At 36.0% G+C, this 24,153-nt stretch overlaps 1 protein-coding gene across 4 annotated transcripts in view; it reads right to left on the bottom strand.

The window, feature by feature from the left end:
- The window catches only part of LOC149072207 (SEC14-like protein 4), a 31,044-nt gene that overhangs the window by 6,206 nt on the left and 685 nt on the right, over nt 1-24,153 (bottom strand). Inside the window, exons 1-8 of one of the 4 annotated variants that reach the window (XM_089247428.1) lie at nt 20,807-21,132; nt 16,024-16,120; nt 12,948-13,026; nt 11,992-12,061; nt 6,183-6,226; nt 2,756-2,818; nt 1,717-1,807; nt 627-727 (exon numbers count right to left, since the gene is read on the bottom strand). In XM_089247428.1, the coding sequence (XP_089103554.1) occupies nt 627-727; nt 1,717-1,807; nt 2,756-2,818; nt 6,183-6,226; nt 11,992-12,061; nt 12,948-13,026; nt 16,024-16,106 (531 nt within the window). In that variant the 5' untranslated portion in view covers nt 16,107-16,120; nt 20,807-21,132. Of the gene's footprint in view, nt 1-626; nt 728-1,716; nt 1,808-2,755; nt 2,819-6,182; nt 6,227-11,991; nt 12,062-12,947; nt 13,027-14,597; nt 14,667-16,023; nt 16,121-20,806; nt 21,133-24,153 lie in introns of those variants that run through there. The other 3 variants (XM_089247429.1, XM_089247430.1, XM_089247431.1) reach the window with 3 other exon arrangements.

Below are 24,153 nucleotides of genomic sequence, written 5' to 3'. Positions count from 1 at the left end.
TAAACTTATTATTTGGAGCCAGAAAAATTTTTAAAGGTAAGAAAAGTTATTTATTTATTTATTTATGCAATACTGTTAGCTTTTTTAAAGGCATATACAAGAGGACGTGGTAGAGATAGGTAGTATTGAATATTGTTTCTTTACAGCCCTTCTTTGTCTCATCATTGAATTCCCTGCACTTTTTGTAATGCACGTTTTATCAATAACTTAGAATATGCTTATTCCTGCATTCTCTTGTATAGGCCTTAGCCAACAATATTGTATAATTAAATAAAATAAATACACAATGAAACATTCCAAAACTTGTAAGTTATTGAGCAATGGCATTGTACACAAAGATTTGCAAACTATGAAGGTACAATGTTTTTAAAGTAAAATAGCAAAATTAAGTAGATAGACAAAATAAAAGAAATAGAAACATTGTGTGTGTTTCAACTAAACTAACATGAAATGAAATTTCTTCATGTTTAAACATCAAGGTACTTTCATGCAAATTGATAAGAAATTTTGATTAACTTTCATTACAAAAACAAAAATTAAAATCAAACATCTTATTGTATTGATATGATTGTTGGATTATTAATTATAAAATCATTATTTAATATTTTGAAATCTATAATATTTACCCCTGTTTCTAGAAACCTGAGTTTTTGATCTTTTTTGTCTTTTTCCAAAATATATGCGGCATGCCTTGCTGCTTCAATATGTGTATGTGATAATGCCAAGCCTGAGAAAAATACATATTTAAAATAAATTAGTTAATGATATTGAGGATCAAAGGTTAGATTGAAATAACTGGCCTCAAATACAGTATTATAAGGAAACAACTGAATGCATACACTTATACAGCGGAACTTCCATAAGCTAAGCTTCTGTAATATGGATTTTTGATGCCTCAAAGTAATTTTAATTTCTAATCAAGATCATATACTATTTTTATGTTTCATGAATCAAAATTCTATAAGTTTGATTCTCTCAAACTAATATAATTTTTTTGGAGTAGTTCAAGATATAAAAGTTCAAATGCATAAACATCCAATTTTTCCCAAAGTTCACAATATCACTCACAATAATTGCTTATTACAAAGTTTACTTCAATTTTCCTGTGTCACATTTATCATGCCATTCACGAAAGCTAAAAAATTTTAATTACTCTAAATCAATTAAAGGAACCTCCCTAAAATAAATAGGACTGAACTGGCACTTTAATATTTTATTTAAAATAACTTTTTCACAAACATATTACTATAACTTTTATTTTGGTGGTCTCGTGACTATTACAGTACATAAATGTACTGGATGTGAGAGCAGAGATGAGTTAAACACTTGCTACAGTACCAAAGGATGTTCAGAGGTGGTGTTAGATTGATACTCAGTCCTTGTCAGAACCTCTCCCAATACAGAAGTGCAATAGAAACAGCATCAAAGATGAATCCAAAAAATCACATTGCTATGACAGATGGAACCCTCCTTCATTAAGCAAATGTTTAGCTCACTAATCTCTCAGAAAGAAATATGAAAAAAAAAATTGCAGACGTAGCTTTTTGGTATCATTTATAAAATGTGTCTCTAATTTGACAAAAAGTGATAAAATTATCAAATACGAATATTCTTTGCTATTTTTAATGTAAATAATTTTTTCTTAGTTAAAATATCAATGTCTTTTCTAAATGATGATTTCATTAGTTAATATAATTTATAATTTTCCTTTTTTACCTCTGAGATCTGAACTTCCAACATTGAGCAATCTAATAAGACATCCTTCCTGGTCAAAACCAAGAGGTGTAGTTGAGAAATACAAGGATTTCTGTAAAACATTGAGTTCATAATTGTATTTTGTAAACACCAGATTTCAAAATATTGAGAAATAGCAAGAAAAAAAGAAATTAAAAAGAAAAACACACAATAACTTTAATACCATCTTCATCACATGTGAAAAATTTTCAATTTACCAATTCTTTAAAAACTTTATGAAGCAAAACTTTAAAAAGCATAAAATGTATTGTGACCACTAAAATAAATGGCCCTTTACAGTAAGGTAAGAGATCTTCACAACAGTCAATTAAACCTGATGCACAAAGAAAATGATACACAGATAATGCTAAATATTGACAACACTTTGGTATGCTCACATTTAGTATGCAAACACATTATCTCCTTTATCTCTCTTTGCTCCTTCTTTAGAAAACTTACCAACTTTTTGAACTTAAAGTTAAAAACCCTATTTGGAAAGGGTAGAAATTATTGTAACCAAACTACACTCATTTAATACATGCAAAGAATGTGTATTCCTATGCTCATTGTGAATTGTATTTCTATGCTGACTAAATAACAATTGTATTTCTATGCTGACTAAATAACAATTGTATTTCTATGCTGACTAAATAACAATTGTATTTCTATGCTGACTAAATAACAATTGTATTTCTATGCTGACTAAATAACAATTGTATTTCTATGCTGAGACTAAATAACAACTGTATTTCTATGCTGAATAAATAACAATTCTACTTTTATGCTCAAAGTAAAACACTTAAAAAACTGTGCATGTAGAAAAAGAAATTTTCATTTCAGAGAATCACTTTCAATGCAAAATGCAGGTAAACCGAGCATTCATAAATCAAGGGTTGACTGTACTTGTTTTATAAAACAATATGTAAATTACAAGATGTTAAATTTTTTTTCAAATGTTTAAGGAAGAGTAGAGGAAAATTTTAATCTTTCAGGAAAGTAAATCAAAGTTTAAGTGTCCTACCTTATGTGGTGTAAAGTCATCTAGAATGTGGCTAAGACCTATTCTTTGTGCATACCTTAGATGCTGAAAACAATATAAATAGAATTTTTCAGTAATTGTACAAGCAAAGCTATTTTAAATTAATAAATTATAAAATAAGATTAATGAGTCATTACAGGGATCAATACAAAAAAACTGACAATAAAATTCAGTAATCATCTCTATATTATAAATATATATATAACCTCAGTAATTATCTATACATTAAGCCCAGTATCATCAAAGCTATTAATAATAAATATCAATTGGATGTCATCTCTATGGATTTATCCAAGGCATTTGATGAAGTTCATCACAGCCTGCCGAAGAACAAAATCATAAAAATCAGTTTTAACCCTGATTCTGTTAGTTGGTTCATTTCATAACTATCAGATATATTATGTTTCACATGAATCTAATTTTAGTCAAAGATCTTATGTGTGTGTGTGCTACCTCTGGTATACAACAGGGACCTGTTTTAGGTATGTTGTTATTTATCATCTTTATCAAAAATCGTTTAACTCAATTCAAAAGCTCACCATTTTTATCAATGATTTGAAAATTTCTAAAATGATTGATTTGATGAAAGCTGTTGTCTTCAAAGTTTATTATTATCTCTTTATGAATGGTGTATCAATAATCAATTTTGCCTTTATAAATGTTTTGGTCTCATTCACTCATATGTAGGTACTGTATTATCTACAGTGACAACTTTGCATTCACAGAGCTTGTCAAAAATGAATGTAAAAAGAGTATGACAAGATTATGAGGATATTGATGATCTATTTACCCAATTTCCCATTTTCATGTGTAGATTACTGGCAGGAAATTACGACACTTCCTTTACCCATTCACATCCTCCCTATGAATCTGCTAACAGTCCCTTATAACTATGCATCAAAATAGAAACAGATTTTTACATAATATGCACATAAATTTTATTATTCACTTTTTTATGATAAGGGGAGGTTTATTCACTATTCTGGTTCTGGATGGAGATGGGTTAGTGTTGATATCCAATCTAATTTGCAATATGCTTCTTTCAACTGAAATTATTTTCCATAATAGTCATATTTCAAATCTTTAAATCATATAAAATGATTTTTCAAAGTTACCAAAAAACATGGATCTTACAATATATATATAATGCTGTCTTTTATTTCTGCTTCGTATATACATTGTAGTTTCAACATATAAAAATTACAACAACCTTGAGATTCCTTTTTGTGATTACTTTTAAAGTATATGCAGACATGCTAACATTGGCTTAAATCTTGTCAGTGGTGATGAATGTTTAGCTTTGCCATTGGGCCCCCTAGGACAACCTAATCATAATACAAAATAAAAAAAAATCACTCAAAAATTTTTTAATTGAAAGTTTATTAAATACAGCACCTTATTTGCACTGGAACCTAAAAGGCTCAGGCCACATGAGCCCCCACCTCCCGAAGCAACTTGCCGAGGTTGCAGAGTCCCTTAATAATTCATGAATATTCAATGCAATCCCAACCTGGATATGCCCTTGTGAGCTGTATATACGGACATCTAGCAACTTTAAACCCCCTTATCCTCATCCTCGTTTTCTTTGTATCAGAGCTTCTATGGAACCTACAACAAAAATTCTTTCCGACACAAGTTCCGCGAGCTCGACCATGCACTATACAAATGAAGCCAGTTCCAGACCGCCAAGCTGAACCACTCAGAAACCTGTTTTTAGCCTACAGCGTCGAGTGGTTTTGACGGAAAACAGGTTTTTGTGTGTTTGGGCATCGAGTAGAGTGACGGGTTTAGACGCAGCTTTAAACCCGTTATGGATTGCCTTCCACTCACAGACTAAGGGCCCTTGGTTCGGAAGCAGTTTTAACTATTGGTGCGGAGCCTCTCAGACAATGCGGAATGCACCCGCAACTTGGAAGTATTCGTGCAGGTCCAGATGGCGTCCCCATGTGTAAAAACGTAAGTGCAGGCTCCGCATCTGCACATATACAGGTTTTGTATATTAGGCTATATCAGGGGCGTAGCCAGAAATTTCGTTCAGGGGGGGGGGAATCAAAGTGATAGAACAATAGATTTAGCCACCTTTTTCCCTTTTTTCGATCATTTTCTCACATTTCTGGGAGACCAGACCCCCAAGTCCCCCATCCCATCTGTTTTCTTCTGAGATAAAGGAGAGAGAGATATAGCAACTTTAACTGCCTACATGTTACATACATGTTACTACATGTTACATGAGGAATTTTTATTAAAATTATTTTAAAAATTTTATGCCACAAAATATGAGTAAATTTTGATGATTTTTGAAAGAGTTGCATGTTGTTAAAGTTAAAATTCAATAAAAAGTAATCATCAATTAAAATCCTAAAAGCTCATGTTAAAGTGCAGTGAACTGGAATGACTGATACCTTTTGAGGCTTTTTCCTTGATATCTTCCCTTATGCTTTGCCCAGGCTGCTGGGGATTTTACTAAAGGTAGATTCACATTTCAGCTTTCGATTTCTGGTTTAAAAAAATTATGACAACAAAGAAAGGACAGCGAATTTTTTTCGCGTGGCACATAGTCCCCCCCTCCCCCTTCGCTTTTGAAGCAAAAACAGGCAGATCAATAACTTGAACTTCAAGAACATTTTGAAAATATCTAAAGCCCATCAAAAAAAGAAAAAAAAAAATCATTTTTACGTTTCTTTAATTTTGATTTGTTTCTTTCATGAGTCGAACAGGAAGTCGCCATATTGGTCACTTTGTATGCCCCTCAAGAAAGAGGGAAATATCATGCGATCCAAAAAGCCTTATATGTATCTAGAGATTAATTTGCTATCAAGACCTTCAGCGCAATATTAATCAATATTTATTGATTGTTCTACTGTTGTTGAATTTTCTAGAGTATTTAATTAATATAATGGACTTTTTGCTTTACATATATTTTTATTCACCATTTGAAATGATTTCAGGAAAGTTTTATTAGCATATAAACAAAGAAAATGTGAATTTTTTTTCATTGTATTATTTTCATTTCTGATGTCTGTGAGTATGTATTTTTGGATTTATTTTTATTGCAATTATTTACTATAAATTTTGTAAACACATATTTTTGTTCTTTACATGCTTGTTTGTTCTTTTTCATTTGTTGCCTCTTTTGTAGTTGTGTGTAGTGTGAACTGTAGCTTGCTGTTTTTAAAATAAATAGTCAAAATATTTTCTTTAAAAAACTTCTAAGAAACTGAATATTAGTCCCCCTTGTCAATCACAGTCCTCACTCAAAAAATAAATAAATAAATAAAAAAAAAAAACAACTTTCGCTTCAGTTTCACCATGTTAAAGAGGGAACTGTTTGAGAAAAATAAGAATTTCGTATGTGGTAGTTTTAAGGAAAAATAATAACAGTATTTGCATCAACAAGAAAAATACTCACTTTTTTCAGCATTTCTGCAGCAGATTCCACATTATTCTTCCGAGCTGCAAAGAACAATAAGTAAAGTGAGCTTTTTAATTCAGTTTAAAATTTTTCTTGAAACACCCCCCCCCCCCCGAGAAAATTATGCGTACGCCTATGGAGACATGGAACTGTGTCGTGGGTAACGCGAGCTGTTTAAGTGCTCTGGATCTGTGCCGCATGCCACTTAAGTGATCTGTAAATATGCCGCAGGTCACTCTGAAGATGTGAGTAAAATATATCACTCTCAGTTATTCATACAAAGATTTTAACAACTGGCTGATGCGAAGATAAATTCGGAAATAAAATTAAACTGCCTCTACGGGGAATCGAACCTACGTCCTCTCACACGCCGGGCGAGCGCACCCCGCTGAAGCAACGAACTTCTTTCCTTAGAGCTTGTATGCATTGAACGGGACCGTACATGGACAGTCAGTGCCGTCTTAAGGCATGGGCCCACCGGGACACGGCCCGGGGGTCTCAAGAGAAAAGGGGCTCTCACAAAAATGAGATCTGATTGAAATTTTCAAGAATTTGCCTGGTAGGGCCTCAGAAAAATTACTTGGCCCAGGGGCCCATGATGCTCTTAAGACGGCCCTGTGGACAGTCAGACCTAATTCAGGCAACAGCTCGCATACACTGACATTTTACTACCAGATGATGACTTACCTGAAGAGGTTCGTTGCTTCTATAGTGTAGTGGTCTAGCACGCCATCCGGTATGTGAGGAAACGTGTAGAGGCAGTTGAAATTTCTCTCCTGAATTTATCTTCGCACACACATCAGCCAGTTGATAAAATCTCCACACTTAAGTAATCCCTAAATATGTTGCGGGTCACTTAGTGATCTCTAAGGTATCGTGGGGCACTTAGTAATCTCTAAAGGTGAAGTGGGCCACTTAAGTGATGTGGAACTGAACCTTGGGCCTCATAAGTGTTCTGGAACTGTGCCGCGTTCCACATCAGATGACTCCAAGAGCCACATTTGGGCAGCGGACCATGTATCCAACAGTTGCGTCGATCGAAATCAGGGGCGTACGTAGGATTGACCTTTGGAGGGGGCACAAAAATTTTATTCCCGAGAAATTTTGAGTTACCACCCTTCAAAAAGCATTTAAGTTAACAAAAATTTTTTAATATATACACCATAAAAACAGTACTTTAATTTTTTCCCCTAATTTTCGGTCGGCTTGGGGGGGGGGGCACGTGCCTCTCCTGCATACGTCTCTGATCGACATCACTGGCGACGCGCTTTTTATAAAGCTGTCGGTTCATGCATTGTATGCAGCACCATTGCCAGGTAGTATAATCATGAGCATTCACGCCAAACTTCGTATCATTTCATAACTAGCCTAACTATTCTAACTTATTTGCATAGTTTCGTAGTTTCCGGGAACAGGGAAGTTTCCTTCTTTGCGTGCCGATTTCACTACTATTCGTATGCTTTCGATTCGTACTCCTCAATACTGGGAACATATACGTATTATAAAACAACAATGTTTTGTAAAGAGATTATAGTTATATTATCGAATCCAGATTTGTCGTAAAGTTGGCGGATATGCTAACCCCGTGATTAATATATGTACAGCTAACACCTATAGCAGAAAGCCTCCGCACGAAGCTTTGACGTCACTGAAGTCGTCCATTTCACCTGTAGCCATTGGATATAGTGCGCCGACGCATGCGAAATCTTTACCTTTTTTGTAGTATATCCAATGACTATAGGTGAAATTATAGCCACTAGAATAAGGCCTTATCTAGTCGCCTTAGGTGAAATGAACGACTTCAGTGACGCCACGCTTCGCGCGGAGGCTTTCTGCTATAGAAAGTGTTGGTTGAAAGAAAATCTTGAACAAGAAGAGAGGGTATCAGATGTCGTATGCAGACAATAGGAAAAGATGACAATCATTTCCTCGTGATGATTGTTTTGCGTCTCTGAAAGTAGCTATTTCATCAGCAATGAATGCCACACATTTACCAATGCCATCAGTCACAATACGATGATGCTTACTGCATTCTGGATTGGACATCTGTCCTAGACATCTGAACATCAGCATGCCAAGCTGCAATGCTGTATCAAAGCAGCGAATGTGACAGAATCTATCAGCGGTCACAATCAATTTGTGATGAGGACGCGGGTCAGTACATCCTAGAAAGTTATTCTATAGAACTCTATAAAAATATGTTTGATTCATCGGCACAGCACGTACAGTGATAATAAGAGCTGAATACGGACACGGAATTTTGCCAGCATACATGTGGCGTATCTTTCTGAAATGCTGATCATTTGTTCGGCACAGCGCAATTTGCATCATTTTCTGTGAAAATGATTGTTGCAGCTGAACATTTTTCAGTTTTTATGCTTTTTTATGAATAATAGTGATGTATGATAAACCTTGAGAGGCTTTTGTTCCAATGAATGTGAAATTACCTGTATTCTAAGGCAGCTAAGATATATTTTTTGCGAATGCAGTGAAACTCCCTATAACGATATACCGTGGAAATTGATTCATCCTGTCGTGGTACCAAACATGCGTGTTATGCCAATCCCAATTGTTTGTTCCTTTCGAAATGGGATGGAAATAACCAATATTGATATTTTCTGATAATTTTGGCCAAATATTGCTAGCCACCACAGCTACATTGCAATGCCCCTCTCTTTTTGTCCCTCACTGCTTTGTACCTCATTGTATCTTACATAATCAAGGCATGTCGTGGGTTATATCTCTAAATACGTGATAATCGTCTTCATTCAACATTATCTACAGGTGCTTAAAGTTATCACTCACTATACCACCAAAATTCTACCAAGTGACTAATTTTCACACACTTATTACGAGGAACTTAGTTATAAAAAGAAGGAATTCCTGTGAAGACTTGACCAAAATTGAAGTTATTTCTTCGTTCGCTAACTACAGTTACTTGGCTTAAAGATTGACTATAATGAGCCTAAGAGACAGTCATGGCCGTCTTAAGAGCATTATGGACCTTCGGGCCAAGTTATTTTTCTAAGGCCCTACCTGGCAAATTCTCGAAATTTCAACCGGTTCTCATTTTTGTGTGAGGTCCTCTCTTATCTTTTGTAACCCGGGTGGGCCCATGCATTAAGACGGCACTGGAGACAGTAGAGCATAATAGAAGTTTTGCACCAATCCCAGATTGCGTTGATTCTTAGACTTAGGTAGCAGACCACATCAGAATCATTTTCACCGGTTCTTTCAAACCGAGCACAACTCAGGTCAGGAACATTTTCGGCCGCGGTACAGTATTGCCCGTGGCCGGTTTTTGGAACATTCTGTTTGAACTTATCAGTTTTGCCATGTTTCTGGTTGTGGTGAAAACATAATTGATAATTTCAGTCTGGGGGCAGGGGGCCCCCTTTAACGGCCGGAAGAGCGAAGCGACGTCCAAGCGCAGCGAGTGGCGGAGTCGTTTGCGGGACTCTGGTTTGACTCAAGGTGTAATAAAATTAGTAGTCGGAAACGTGAATGATTAAAAAGTATGATTTCTTGCCAAATATGATAAACTGATAAGTCAGTTACTGCTTACGTCACTCCCTCACCAGCCAATCGTATCACTGTGCCTTTTGGGAATTAACGGCTCGTATTTACTATCAAAGTGAGTTGTGCCGGAAGTGTAATTAACAGTCTGAGCGCGAATCTAGTGCCGTGTCTGATTTTTCAGTGCTGCCATCTATATTTTAGAAGTGAAGTGTATGAATATTTGTACCGTTTGTAGACCTGTTGCTCTCTGTGGCGAGACTTTCAAACGGGGAGATCGGCTCGAATTCACGCCTCGAAGTTGGGAACCACAGATAACCAACTTCAGCCGACCACCTCTGTGGCACCGGAGAGATTCGAATCCGGGACCTCGCGATACGAGTCCGTCACTACGACCACTCGACCACCACATCAGCATTTTCACCGGTTACAAAAAAGGGCTACTTATGCCACTTATTTACTGGCAGGTTACCAAGCCAACGCATAAGAATAAAATTCGCAATAAAATTTATCGTTTTGTTGGAATCCATTGTTGCAAGTTTCGATTGTATCGTTACGAAAACGGTTGGCTTTGAATGCTTGTTTTTCTCAAACCGAGCACAACGCCGGTTTATCGCCATGGGCAATTAACTACCGAGTGTGTTTTTCTTTAGCTGACCATATTTTCTGAAGAAAAATACAGAACATTAAGATTCCAAAAAATGGAAAATACGGGACATCACCAATTATTGCCAAAAATGATGCCACGTGTAAGCAAAGTCACCAACTATTGCTAAAATCACTAGAAAATTGCCAATGAGGTAAAACAAAGCAATGCTGCAAATTGTAATGGATTAAAATGAAGTCTACGAAATAAAACTTTTGACATGACAAATATGTGAGATGAATATGCTTATTCATTGTTGTAATTATCGTAACATAATTTATGTGTTCAAAATAATTTCAATCCGCGATTTCCACGAAGAACAAAAATTCAAGTAGGTTTCGTTGACAATACGTGAAAAACGGGAACATTCGTACAAAAACAGTCGAGACAGCCAGAATTACGGTAATGCACGGGACGTATGGTCCCCCCTAGTTATACCGGAAATGGGCGTACCTAACACATGGTTCGTATTTTTAGACTGCATTATTTACGTTTTTGTTCATTAATAAAATTATTTTTTATAACGCATCAATTTTATTCATTACGACTGAAAATCTTTGAACGAGTTTCAACGTGGCTACTACGTGCCAGTAGTTTAGTATAATTTAAAAAAAAACGTGAGAAACCACGAAACTTTCCTCAAAATACTACGTTTGTTTTGGTGTAATATAATTGAGTTACATTAAAAAAAAAAAAAAATTCGTTTTCTGGCGTCGGGACAAATTTGGTTTCCACATAGTAATCCTCATAACGAGAGAATAACATAATCACTCGTTTGAAATTTTCTAAATATACATATAAATCCCTAGACAATAGTTATCTTGGAAATCGAACAATGAGTTCATGAAGACGAAAACAAAAATTCACAATCTCGAACTTCACTGGGGTATCATTAACGATGCGATACACACATGCTAATTTCAAAAACTTCTTTTAGGCTTATATGTCACTTCCAAAAAAACATATATATATAGCCTACAGTATTTACACGACGACGTCATTTCTTGACAAGAGGGGGATTATATAATGGGATGATTTTGTTTTTCCTAATCCTATTTAAGTGAGATAGGCACCTGTTAACGAGATACCTACAAGGAAAATCGTCCAAATTTAACGTAATGATGATTGTTCAAAACTGAAGTACTACAGTGAAACCCCTCTTTTACGACCATTAAATAATTACGTTTTGCTTTAAACACTTCAATAACAATCCCGTTTTACGGACGAAACTTTTTATCCCTTCGGTGTCCGAAGAAAACAGGTTTTACTGTAGTTATAATTTTTGTGATTTTTTTCTACCTCTGTGATTCTACTTCACTTATTAGAACTAAACGGTTAAATCTCTTTGATGAGAAGTCGAAGAAACTAGCGAGGTGCCACCATCTAATTTCTCTCACTCACAATGTTTGTAAGCCTGGACAATTTTTCAAATTTTTAGGAGGAACTGGTCAGCCTAATCCAAAAATCAACAGCTTTATTGATACTTTTTTTTATTAGGTACTGTTAAAAAAGGGTTTACAAAGTTCAACTCTAGAAATTTAAATCATACAGAACTCACAAAAAATACTTTCAATCATTGATAACCGAAAATAATTTAATTTGCGAAATTAATACCTGAAAAATATTTCTTAAAAAGACACTAACCTCTCAAAAACTTGACTAATCTTTGGTCATCATAATCTTTCGGTAAGTCATCTGCAACTTTTTCTCGTAACTAGCAAAAAAGAAAAAAACGTATGCTTCTAATATTTGAATCAAATTGCAATTGCTAAAAAAATATTTAAAAGAAATTATTCACGGAAATGATTCAGATCCTCCATATCTGTTCACTGATCTCTTTTAAACAGGTGTCGTAGTGTAGCCAACATAAACGGTAATCGAACACACATACACAAGGAAATAATATACAGTAATAATGCACGTGAATACAAATCGTTCTAAACTTTGAAATATTCCAAGGAAAGTTTTCCGCTGTTTCTGTCTGTTGACAAGATTTACAAGTGAAGGTAATTTTCTTCTAAACTAGGATTGCAATTATATAATCGAATTTTCGAACGTGCGAAAAGGCCTAATCCATACTTATTAACGAAGGTGAAGAGAGAAGAATGCACAGTTAACGGTGTAGTGACAGTGGTATTTGTGGACATTTAAAATGTTGTGGCATCGTGTGTGACAGAACATTTTTATCCACTAATTAGTTTGAGTAGATTTATGTAAGAGTTTACGCTAACTATTTGCTGAAATAAATAATTGTCCGACTTCGGGAATGTTCCATCTGCGCTTGGAAAATTACAGAAGATAAGGCTCAGATTTTTTCAATTCTTTTAAGGAAAAGAAATGATATTCGTTATTGTGCCACGATATCGAAGTTTCCTAAGTAGAACAAAGGTGATACAACACTTAATCATCGTAATGCCCACGACAATCTTGAAATTACATTTAACCTGAATTTAGCTGGTACGAGCTCAAGTGCATTACTTTGCTCAGAAGTTTTATAATGCTATTAGGACAACCCTACCTGAATAATAAAACATAATTTTTGAACCGAATTCTGTAAATGAAATAGTACACAACGTATACGGAAGAATGAGAAGACTTACCTCAGTCAAAGCTTGTTCTTCAGTCAGCTGGGCAGTGTCCTCCACTGGCGAGCTCATCTTGCCTTGTCTGTAAGCTGACCTATGTTAAAGATGATGCAGCGCGTGAGTGATCACTCGGCTATTGGAACAATGCCATTATCACCAATTGTTACGATCGAACTTCATTCTATACAACGAATATCATTTGAAGGATATTTTTATTCAAATTTTTTACGCTTTTTTGTTTCTGAACCAGACAAAAAAAGGGGTTGTGTCGGTCACAGGTGCATCATCGCAACCATAATGATTTCTGTTGTTTTCGCGAATAAAAAGCACGTTCAAGTGAGGACCGAAGCAAAGGAAAAACGGTCAGAGGTTGATGTGAGTCAGTTTTACTCATAATTGCTTCTTCAGGTTATTGTGTGTAGGAGGAAATTCTTGTCAAATTTTGCCTTATCATTTCCATCATTTTTTTCCGAAGGTTTAGCTTTTATTCATTGAATTATCCGCATCGATCGCCACTATTGCATTCATTAACGAACAAAAGAAGGTTAGATCAAAGTACAGTAACTGGAAGAATAACTGTAATGATGTTTTACCATGATAACGAATCATCTCGATCTGTACTTCTCTTGAATTCGAAATAGGGATGAAGAAGGAATTTCATAGAAATTCCTCTTTTTAGGTACAATTCATATCCCGGTCACATTTTATATCACTCCAATAATACCAGAGATATAAAAAAGAAATTCTTTAGTTTAGACTTGGTAAAGTAGGAAAGTTTTATGACTCTACAGCTAGACTGAGGATGGTAGTTTTTGTTCTACGAGAACTTCAGCTTATAATCGTAAACACCAAATGGCTTGCAGCTGCGAACAATCGGCCTTGTCAGTAAAATTCAAACAAAGTGAGAGACGAAAACAGAGTACTACGCAATTTCGCGCGCTATAATTTCGCATGTGAATGAAGTGTTGATAATTGTTTGGAGAAACATCTTCTGTCCTGCAAAATCGAATTATCAGCATCGATCGCCATTGTTTCATTTATTCACGAACAAGAATTCCACATCGGGTCATAATTCCAGATGGTGGAAGTTATTTCATACGAACTATTTTACGAACTGTTTGTTCACAACGGTAAACCACTCGGTGTTTATGATTACAAGCTGAAGTAGTCACCAAAATGAAAACAGTCATTTTCGAGATCTCGCAAGAGTTTTCTCTTGTCACAAAACTTTCTTAGTGCCCTATGGGCATAAGACTAGACATTAGGAATTATTTATAGTTAAGACTTTTCTGGCCGACTGGCCTGGGCACGGAACATTGCAATCAGGTTTTCATTACATATAGGCTGTGAAAGTCTAAGCGCACAAAACATTTGAATCAGTTTTTACCAAACATTTTTAGCGTATAGAGCGTACTAAATAAAACATTTTTAGAACTTTATCAGTACATCATGGTTGGATTTAAATGCTAAAATAAGTTAATTTTCTTCTATTTTTTAAGTTCAAGCTCATCTATCTGTTTATCTAACGTCTCTGATGATTTGCTAAAACACTTGACTTTTCGCAATGCCGGTAGAGCTTGGTTCTTATAGAACCAATCTCTCGTTCACGGATATCATTACCACTCACAGATCTGAATATAGAATTAACAATATAGCAAATCTTACCAACGAATTCGATGAATAACTTCCATCCTCTTTTCTAGTGTATAATCATTAACTGTTTCGATTGCTGAGACTTTTATAAGAAAGGGAGTTTTCTTTATTCACAGGAAGGGATTTTCCTTTTGTCTGTCAAGGTCAGTTGGATGATGCCGAAGTAATAACAGAAAATAGTCTTAATAACAAATAAAAATTCCACATCCAGGGGGCAAATGGACTTCCTCTTATTAGTAACATATCTCTTTGGTACGCCTTAAAAAAATTGTCTCTAACTGGTAATCATTAGTCGTCTCTAGTTTTTATGAGTTGCGTGTTGTTGCCATCCATGATCATCGAGATAGTTTCCTCATGGTTTTATGTATTTCTATCATATATAATGATACTGGGAACAGTAAACACCTGAGAAGGATATAACTTTTGAAATATGAAAAATATATTTTTGAATTTATCTTGTTTGGTATTTCATAAGCATTTGTTCATTTTCAAGCACTTAAAGTTTGCAAGCTTTTGATGAATGAATCTCTTGATGTCGGTGTTAGTGCGTCCATTGATAAAAGGATTCAGTGTTACGTGAATTCTATCTTTAACATCTAATGATTCCAAATATGAAAGCAATTATACTTCAACTTATAAGTTTGTGTGTTTATGATTACTTTGAGTATATAAGACCTCTTCAGACCCACCATTCAACCTGGTATTTTGTCATACATTATACGGACCATTTTTTCCTGCTCACAAGGACTGATTTTAACGAAATTCACCGTTTCAAGATTATTTACCATGTCTATAAACACTCAATGCAGTGGTTCTCCACCTTTGGAAGCCAGCTGTCTGGTTGATTTATTTTTTGTGAGTGGAAGGCCTTGTCATGCACCTGACAAATGAGAAATAAATGGATAAAAATGAAACGGTGAAATACTCACGGCCAAGAATCTGGCCGCGGCTTGGCGGTTGAGAAACACGGCCCCAATGGGTATTATTAACAAGCGAGATTCTTTATCTGTCAGATTCCTGGCTCTTTTTCCCTCTACGAAAATTTTATCTAAATTACGGAATCTATTATTTCACCGATATTTTTTAAATCGCATTATACGAAAAAACGATTCCAGAGTGATAGCATGATAATAATACACAAAGAATAGAAATTCAATCAGAGAATGCATTAAATGATAAAGAATATGTATCACAATGATCATAAGTACTAAAAAAAAAGACGAAATCCAATCAAAACAAATAAACAAACACATCAGTTTTCACCAAGATAAGATACAGAGTAGATTTAAATTTTGAAAATATCACCATGTTAGTCAACTTTCACTTGAAGATAGTTATTAACTCATTGCTTTTTTAGAAGATGTACTGGCAACGTGCAAAGGGAGAAACCAACCACCGAAAATTTCAAGAATACATTATTTATCCATTGATTTTTCACCTCTGACTGTGTTGATTCGTCTTCTGTTTCCTGAAGAGTTTTTTCGCCGTTTTCCCGAACTTGTTGCTTTTAAACAACGGCATCTTTCCACGATGGTCTGAAAACGAAATATAGTCATTTACGATTGATTACACTGTTCTACAAATAAAAATGAAATTCGTTTTTCCAGGGATAACAGTCTTAATTTTTATCGAAATCCGCGTCCTTAATTCCAATCTGTAATTTGTTTCTCTGTGCCATTCATAGTTTTAAAGTTATATAGGCAGTCTCATATTTTTTTTTTTACTTTTTTTTTTAACAGTGTATCAATATAGGCCAAATATGTAGTAATCACTATTCTAGTTACGTTTAAAATTGCATCCGAACATCCCAAACGGAATAAAACGAAAAGTAAATGCAGGCCTGTGAATTATGTAATGTATTTTATATATGGAAAAAACTTATTTACTGATAGAAAATATCAACAAATTCATGTTCTCCCTAAGAATTTAAATGGCTTATTTTTTTCTGTTGTGATCACTTTTGCTTTCTCAAATAGTGCTCCAGGAATAGTCAGCAAGCATTGCAGGCATCCATTTCCCTTCGTACCGCTTTTCTATGGCCATTAGGTCTTTATGAAACCTTCCACCGTGTTCGTGGGAAACATTATTGCAGTAACTCAGGAAAATAATGCACATGTGACTCTTATAATGTACTTTTAGGGAAATGTTACACCCGAAATTCCTGTATGTATTTATCAGTTATTGAACCAAGTCTTCACAGTTGTTAGCTCTTTTCTTTCCTAGAACGTTTTGCGTTACCTCTTGAAACAGATCCATGCCTTTTTCTCTTTTTGTGCCGGAACTAGGGTGGGGCAACTGATCCGGGAGGCAAAATTTAGGTGGGAACAAAGAACACCGTTACAAAATTATCGAATTTTAAAGTTGTGGGGGTGGTAAAATAATGTTTGCCCCGGACGGCAAAAATTCTAGTTACGGCCCTGGTGGCAGGCATTGTTCAAATCTGTTTCTTTCTGAAGTTCTCTAATTTGTGAGGACAAGCAATCTTTCCTTTATTTTTACGGCCGGAAGACAAGGAAACATTTTTTGAAAGGAACATAAACCCCTTTCCAGATGGATCCATGACTTTGACAAATTGCTTTATAACACCTAGCTTGATGTGAAAAGGGGCAGCAGGACATCATCACTGGCTACCAATTTCTCATTATGTATATTTTTGTACATTCCATTCACCGTTAAGGCGAAATCTTTCTTATATAATGGGAATTTCTGTCGCGGCTATCCCACTCACGCAGAAAACATCCAGATTGGGGTGTAGTCTTGTTGCATATCTAATATCATGGAAACTACTTTCAAATCACAGCCCATTTCCCATTTGTGCTCGTTGTACGGGGTGATTCAGAAAATATGGGTAAAACTTTAAGAGGTGGTACACACAAAAACAAACAATTTTCATCAAAGAATGCAGGTCTAAAATGAAATGCAAACGTGCTACAGGACGCAACATAGTAAAACCGAGGATACGAGAAGAAAACATACGAATAACCTATACGTTAAAAAAGCAATTTTAATGAATAATTTACAATAATTGCTCAAAAAAGCGACCACCAACGGTAATGCAAGAACAGCGGCGAAGGAGGGATTGGTGAACGCTCTGGAATATTCCAGGCATATCGCGAACACCTCCCCAGCAGCAGCCGAAAGTCTTGCGATTAAGTGATATGCAGATTTACATACGGTTTCTTCTTCTCTAGGTTACATTTGCATGCATGGTGTTCTTTTTATCCCGATAAATTTCAACAGGAATGCCGTTTTAACGTTTGCGGAGCGGCCGTTTCGAAACGCAGTACAGCGTTTGCGTTTCATGTTAGATCATGCATTCTTTGATGACAATTGTTTGTATTGGTGTGTACTATCACCTCTTAAAGTTTTTCCCATCTTTTCTGAATCACCCTGTATTTCACAAATTCGAGCATATATTTCAAAATATCGAATGACTAGTCATATTCGCATAGGCAACTGGGACAGAAGGCATTATTTTCCCAATATGGAGACGACTTTAGACTATATTTTGAGGCATCTATAAAAAAATCTATTCCTGTGGCTGATATTTGAATTTCAAAGCATTCATTAAGCTCCAAACATCATTGCAGAACGTCATCATGTTGTTATTTCCAAAATAAAGAACAAAAATTCGTTCCCTATGCTTAGTAGTCTTTGTGTCTGGCTGCAATAGCTTACCTATAACTACTGTATATCAGTTAGATTAGACATACATTGTTGAGTAACTAAAAAACTGCCTAATAGCAGAATTTATGTATTCAAAAATTTGAATTCCCTACACCATAAACCTCTTAGAAACAGATATTTCCATAAATGAAAAATTTCCATTCTAGAACAGTGTTATTTGAGAGCCGATATCTATATATATAAAATTAATTTCCTGCCTGTCTTCTCTATACAAATCTACAATTTTAGACCGCCACAAATTTTGCATCTATACTAAACAGGACCCGGATTGAACAATAGGCTACTTTAAAAGTTCGTCAGAGCTGGGCAGATGCCCGAAATGGGAAAAAAAACTGACGGGGAAACAATGGTTGAACTGCTGGGCTTCAACAATAACTTTCGGAATATACTTTGATACTTTTCGTATACTTTGATTACCGTGGTTCCCTAGCAATGCGTTTCATACATGCACACGCCTTTACAATGACTTGTCACTTCTCTACTGCTACCAGTATTATGTACAATAATTCATTCCTTTATAATGGTTTGTCACTTTTTCAATCCTCCCAGCAATTGAAGAAAACCCGGGAAGCGCCGGCCGGGTATTACAGCTAGTACCTTATAAAAACTTCCGTGGAATTGAGTTATTGCGACTGTATGAAGATTTTCCCGGGCGCTGTCTAAAAGATGGAGTGCAACCAAACATTTTGTTTGCATCTCAGCAGATCTTCAGTGGGCAGCGCTCATCATAAATCACAGAAGCTCCAGACTAAACAAAATTTGACATCTGCTTTAACGTTAGGGTACGAACATAGTGCACGTTGGTTTCCGATTCTGCGAGTCGGCCACATTACGGATGGGTCAGAAATCTTGAAATTCAGGTTTTTAACCAATCCGTTACGTCGCAGAATCGGAAACCAGCGTGCACTATGTTCGCACTCTATTTTCAATCTATGTTCAATCGGAGATAGCTGGAACATTCCAATGAAGGAGAAAGGAAGAAATATTCTTATCTGTCCAAGTTTGATTTGTGGTATCCATCTGCGGCAGGGTCAGACATAACGTCTGATTGAGCTTTTATCTCTGGAACACTGCCGCAGGTGCAAACACGGCGTCTCTTTGATCTTTCCTTATTAGAACACTGCTACAACTGCAAACAAAACGTCTCTTTGAGTGGAGTCGATCAACTGAACCCGAAAGTAAGGGAAACTCTCCTTCCAAAACTGTAAAAGCAGTGTTTCCCAAAATAGGCAATATTACGCCCCTAGTGTGGGGGGGGGGGGGATGATACAAATACAACGACACAACAGGCAAAATGCCCAACGAGGTGGCTGAGAAAAAGATGCCCATAAAAATATGGATGTCATATATTTCAAAAATACAGCAACCCAATTAAAAATGCAATTAACAAAAATTATAAACAATATATACACATGATAAAATAAAATGATAGTTACGGATACTACACAGCAGTGGTTCTCAGCCTTTTGGAGCCCTTTTTAGTATATAATTTCTGTGGCGGAACCCCGTAAGATTTTTTTTTTCATTTTATTTATCAAATTTAATGATTAATTTTATTTTCCTCAAGCAGCTGAAGAGTCCATGGGAAGTGCATGCAGAGCCCCAACGGCTCCATCAGTTGAGAACCGCTGCAATAAAGGATTTTATGTGATCGCTCAAGAAGGGAGGGAGGAAATGAGGAAAAAAGTTCTTACCAGGTTGATGTACAAAAAAGTTTGGGAAACTAGTCTAAAGCTACCATTTTTCCCGTTCCCTTGCCCTTGGGAGCTTCCATTATTGGAGCACAGCCTAGAAAAATCTTCATACAACCGAGCTAAACTTTAAAAATCTTCTATCATCATCTTCCATAATTAATTAGCTCTCACAATCTAACGAAATATCATAACTCAGAATACAAATTAGATATTATTCATTCCATCAAATACAAATACAACGCCACAACAGGCAAATTGCCCAACGAGGTGGCTGACTTAAGAACATCATGGATCCCCGAGCCCTACCTACTACTGCTACACCCCGCCCACACCCCTCCCACCCCGCGGAACCCCCGACGAATCGGTACATGCGGGAATGTGCGTGTGCGTGTAGTGAAACGTGACGTGAAGTTTTTTTTTTGTTTCTCTGTAATCCTTGTTATGTGTAGTGCTGCCATCTGCCACCAGTTTTTCTAACTATGAGTGAAGTGTTATGATTGAATGATTTATTGTTGTAGGACTGTTGCTCTCTGTGGCGAGACTTTTTAACGGGGAGATCGGCTCGCATTTGCGCCTTGAAGTTGGGAACCACAGAAAACCAACTTCAGCCGACCACCACTGTGGGGTTCGAACCCGGATCCTCGCATCGCGAGTCCGTCACTATAACCACTCGACCACCACAGCGGCATCAATTTTACTGACACATTATTTTAAACGTTTCCCAAAATTGCGCTCGAAATACCTTAGAAAACAAAATTCAGTTTCTTTTGAAGTTGTTTCATTAATCATCATTTTATACAAACATGTAAAATTACAGAATATTTTCATAACATTACTTACCAGATAATGCTTTGGCGCACTGCAGAACGTCGAACTATTCTTGGCGGCTATCTTTGTTTATAAGTAAAACCTCTTATTTACAACAAATAAAAATCTTCAATATTTCCAACGTTAAATTGAACAGCATTGAAATTCAAAACGTAGAATTATAACCGGATTACCCGTCCTTGGTGTAGACAGTTATATCATAAAAGCTGTAGGAAAGTAAACTTAAAACACATGCAATGGAAGGCTATGTATTTATGCTTGAGATTAACCGAAACGTTAGAAAAAGAGAAGAAAAATCGTTAAAAAACATAGGTCTCAACAACAACAGTAATCTGTATAATAATCGTATGTTTTCGAATGTTATTGAATATTCTCTCAACGAGTTTTATGAAGGACGTTTCACGCTTCGGGGCTATATATAGCTATAATGGGAAAATTGAAGCAGCGAAACTAGATTTTTAACCAATGATTTGAGTAGGAGATCCTCATAGAAAATAAAACCCAAATTTCATTCGGTTACAAATTTCTGGAAAGAATTCCTTCTGATTTCCTCAACAAGTGATGATTCATAAATGATTTAGCGGAATCGATGAATAAGTTTTCAGGGTGTATTCGATGTTTCTCGGCACACGAGCACCGTTCTCGTCTTGTATCAGAAGAGCACTCATGTGGAAACTCTGGCATACCCTCAAACGTAGAATAAAATAATCTGAATGTTTGTATAAGATGGTTTTAATTGATGTGGTGATCGATACCTCACGAGAGGAGGAAATAAGGAGCATCAAGAAGTATTAAGGTGGAACCACACTGCTCGTACTCTTCAGGAAACTCGCCCAGTTGCTTACCAGGCTTTCACTCGGGGGAATTCAACTGTATATCATGCAATATTGTATAACATGCAATCCGTCAACGTGACTAGACTAGGAAGGCTCGACGTGAACCGTGATATATAGAGAACTTCCCGAGCCTGTGCCACTCGTTTTGCGTGTGCTGCTCGTCATCGTCTACATTTCTCGCTGAGAAAGTCATAAGAGTACAAGCTCTAGGACAAAAAGTTTTTAAAAAAAGGGGGGGGGGAATCCTAACATTAAGAAACCTCGCGGAGCCCTTTTCAGTAGATCATTTTTATGGCGGAACCCTGTAGGCCTCTTCTTTTCATTTATCTATCAAATTTACTTATTCATTTTATTTTCTTCAAGTCATCGCGGAGCCCCTGGGAAGTGCACACAGAGCCCCAAGCGGAGCACCAGTTTAGAACCGCTGCTATTGGGGATCACTCCCCAACTTTATTGCAATTAAAAAAACCTTGACCTTTCGTTTCACACGACAAATTTATTAGAAAAAAAAATCAATTTCTGCTTTTCTATATTTCTCTTCCAGTTATTATAGACACTAATCTTGATGTTTAGGCCAGAGATTCTTAAGCTTTTCCACCAGCGGCGCCCCTTACCCTCATAGGCGGAGATAGACTTGGAAGTCTGGGGGGGGGGACAGGATGTCAATTCATATATACATTAGATCAGTCGACTCCACCTTTGACGCTGGGGGGGGGGGGCGTATCTCCGCCCATGCTTACTCTAATCAACACTTATCAGCTGCTCCCCAGAGTAGTTTAATAAACTCTTCGAAAAGCCTTTGTTGAGCCACCGCTGAGAAAAGTTTGAGAACCCTGGTTTAGGCGGTAAAATGCAATTTGTAACGAGTTCCCACTTACCACTCTCTTGCCATAAATAGCGGCTAGAGACGCACGTAAGGGGAAGAGGCATGCCCCTCCCTGAAGTCCATCAACAATTTATATATCGAAAGAAAATACTTTTTATATACTATTTCAATTCCTGTTTTATATATTCTGTTGATTTAAATGGTTTTTGAAGGGCGGTAACTCAAAACTTTTTGGGAAGAAAATTTTTGTTCCCCTAAAATAATAATCACGTGACGCGAAGAAACTCGCGGTATTGTCATTGAAATTTTCACTTTCTCTGGCTGGTCGGGGCCCTTTGATGTTTAGGTGTACATGCTTAAGATATTGCAGCATTGTATCACTTTCTTGGAAAACTTCATAGCTTCAGCTTAAAAATTGATGAGTCTAAAATTCGTTTCTACGAATAACTCTTATCCGGTTTCTTAACAGGGAAAATATAGGGAAAAAAAGGACTATTGACATTATGACCATAAGACTTTCTAATTGTTATGCTTCGTTTTCCTTTAGCAAAAATGGACATTTTTCCCTACACGTGTACAATTTCAAGGACTTCTCACCGGTCTAACAGGTAAATTTCCTTTGTTTGGTCTTCAAATCGAATTAAAAAAAAACAATTTCATGTTGAAAGTTTATCACATGAAAATGTGCCGAACCTTCCCTAAATAAAACTAGTGATTTAATGAGCTCCGCGTCAATAATTAAGCGTTATAATCTTTCTCCCTGACCTCTATTGCGGTTAATAATTATCTAAATTGTCCTTGCGTGTTGGAGATAGTCAAATGAATCATTAAGCAAGAAAGATCGCATTAGATAAAAACTAACATCGTAATTCCATCTGTTTTACAACACTAAAAAGAAACAATGATTACACGACATGATAATGAAACATGATTTTTAATCCGATTATTTCTTTTACACGTATATAAATTGAAAATTTATCATGCAATAATCAAATAATGCACATATACAACGGAGAGAAGTAAAAAAAAAAGACGATCAGCATAATTTAATTAATTTGCATTACTTCTCAGTGCCACAATAGTCGCAAAATAATATGAAACTCAGCATTAATACTTTATAATTCAGTGAATAACAAATAAATTGATTGCAAAACGGATACGCCATAGAATACACAAAAATTAATTTTTTAGAACGTGAAGATTCGAGCAAAATCAGTGGTAAAAATATTCGAATTGAATCAACCTGAGATTTCGAAACCGATAAAATCGAATTTTGAAACTTTTCAAAACGAAAATACAAGTTCAAAATTGCGACCATGAACTTGATTTAAACCAGAAGGGCCAAGAAGATGTGTGATCCACTTCAACTACCATTGAAATGTATACAACGTCACACTGATGGAAAGCGGTAATATCTAACACTTGGTTTTAGTAACATAATATTTACACACAAGCACGTGGCCATGGCCACCCAACAACATTCTCTCTCTCATGGTCTTTCTCGCTTACTCATAATGTCAGGAAGTAAAAACAAAACGCAACTCAATGCCGGAAGTTCTACCACTACACTGGTGAATTGTTTCGAATCCATCACGTGGTTGGGACACAGCGTATATCTATGTGATATTACTTTTTTTTTAAATATATATATCCGAGTGGCTTTCTGCAGACTCTGTTCTGTTAATTGAAATTAACCA

This window comes from Pholcus phalangioides, unplaced genomic scaffold (assembly GCF_987345545.1).
Source record: "Pholcus phalangioides strain wild (caught in Gottingen) unplaced genomic scaffold, Ppha-v1.0 ptg000017l_1, whole genome shotgun sequence".
Lineage (NCBI taxonomy): Eukaryota > Metazoa > Arthropoda > Arachnida > Araneae > Pholcidae > Pholcus > Pholcus phalangioides.
Note: the sequence above shows the minus strand (reverse complement) of the source record. Positions and strands in the feature narration are given on the sequence as shown.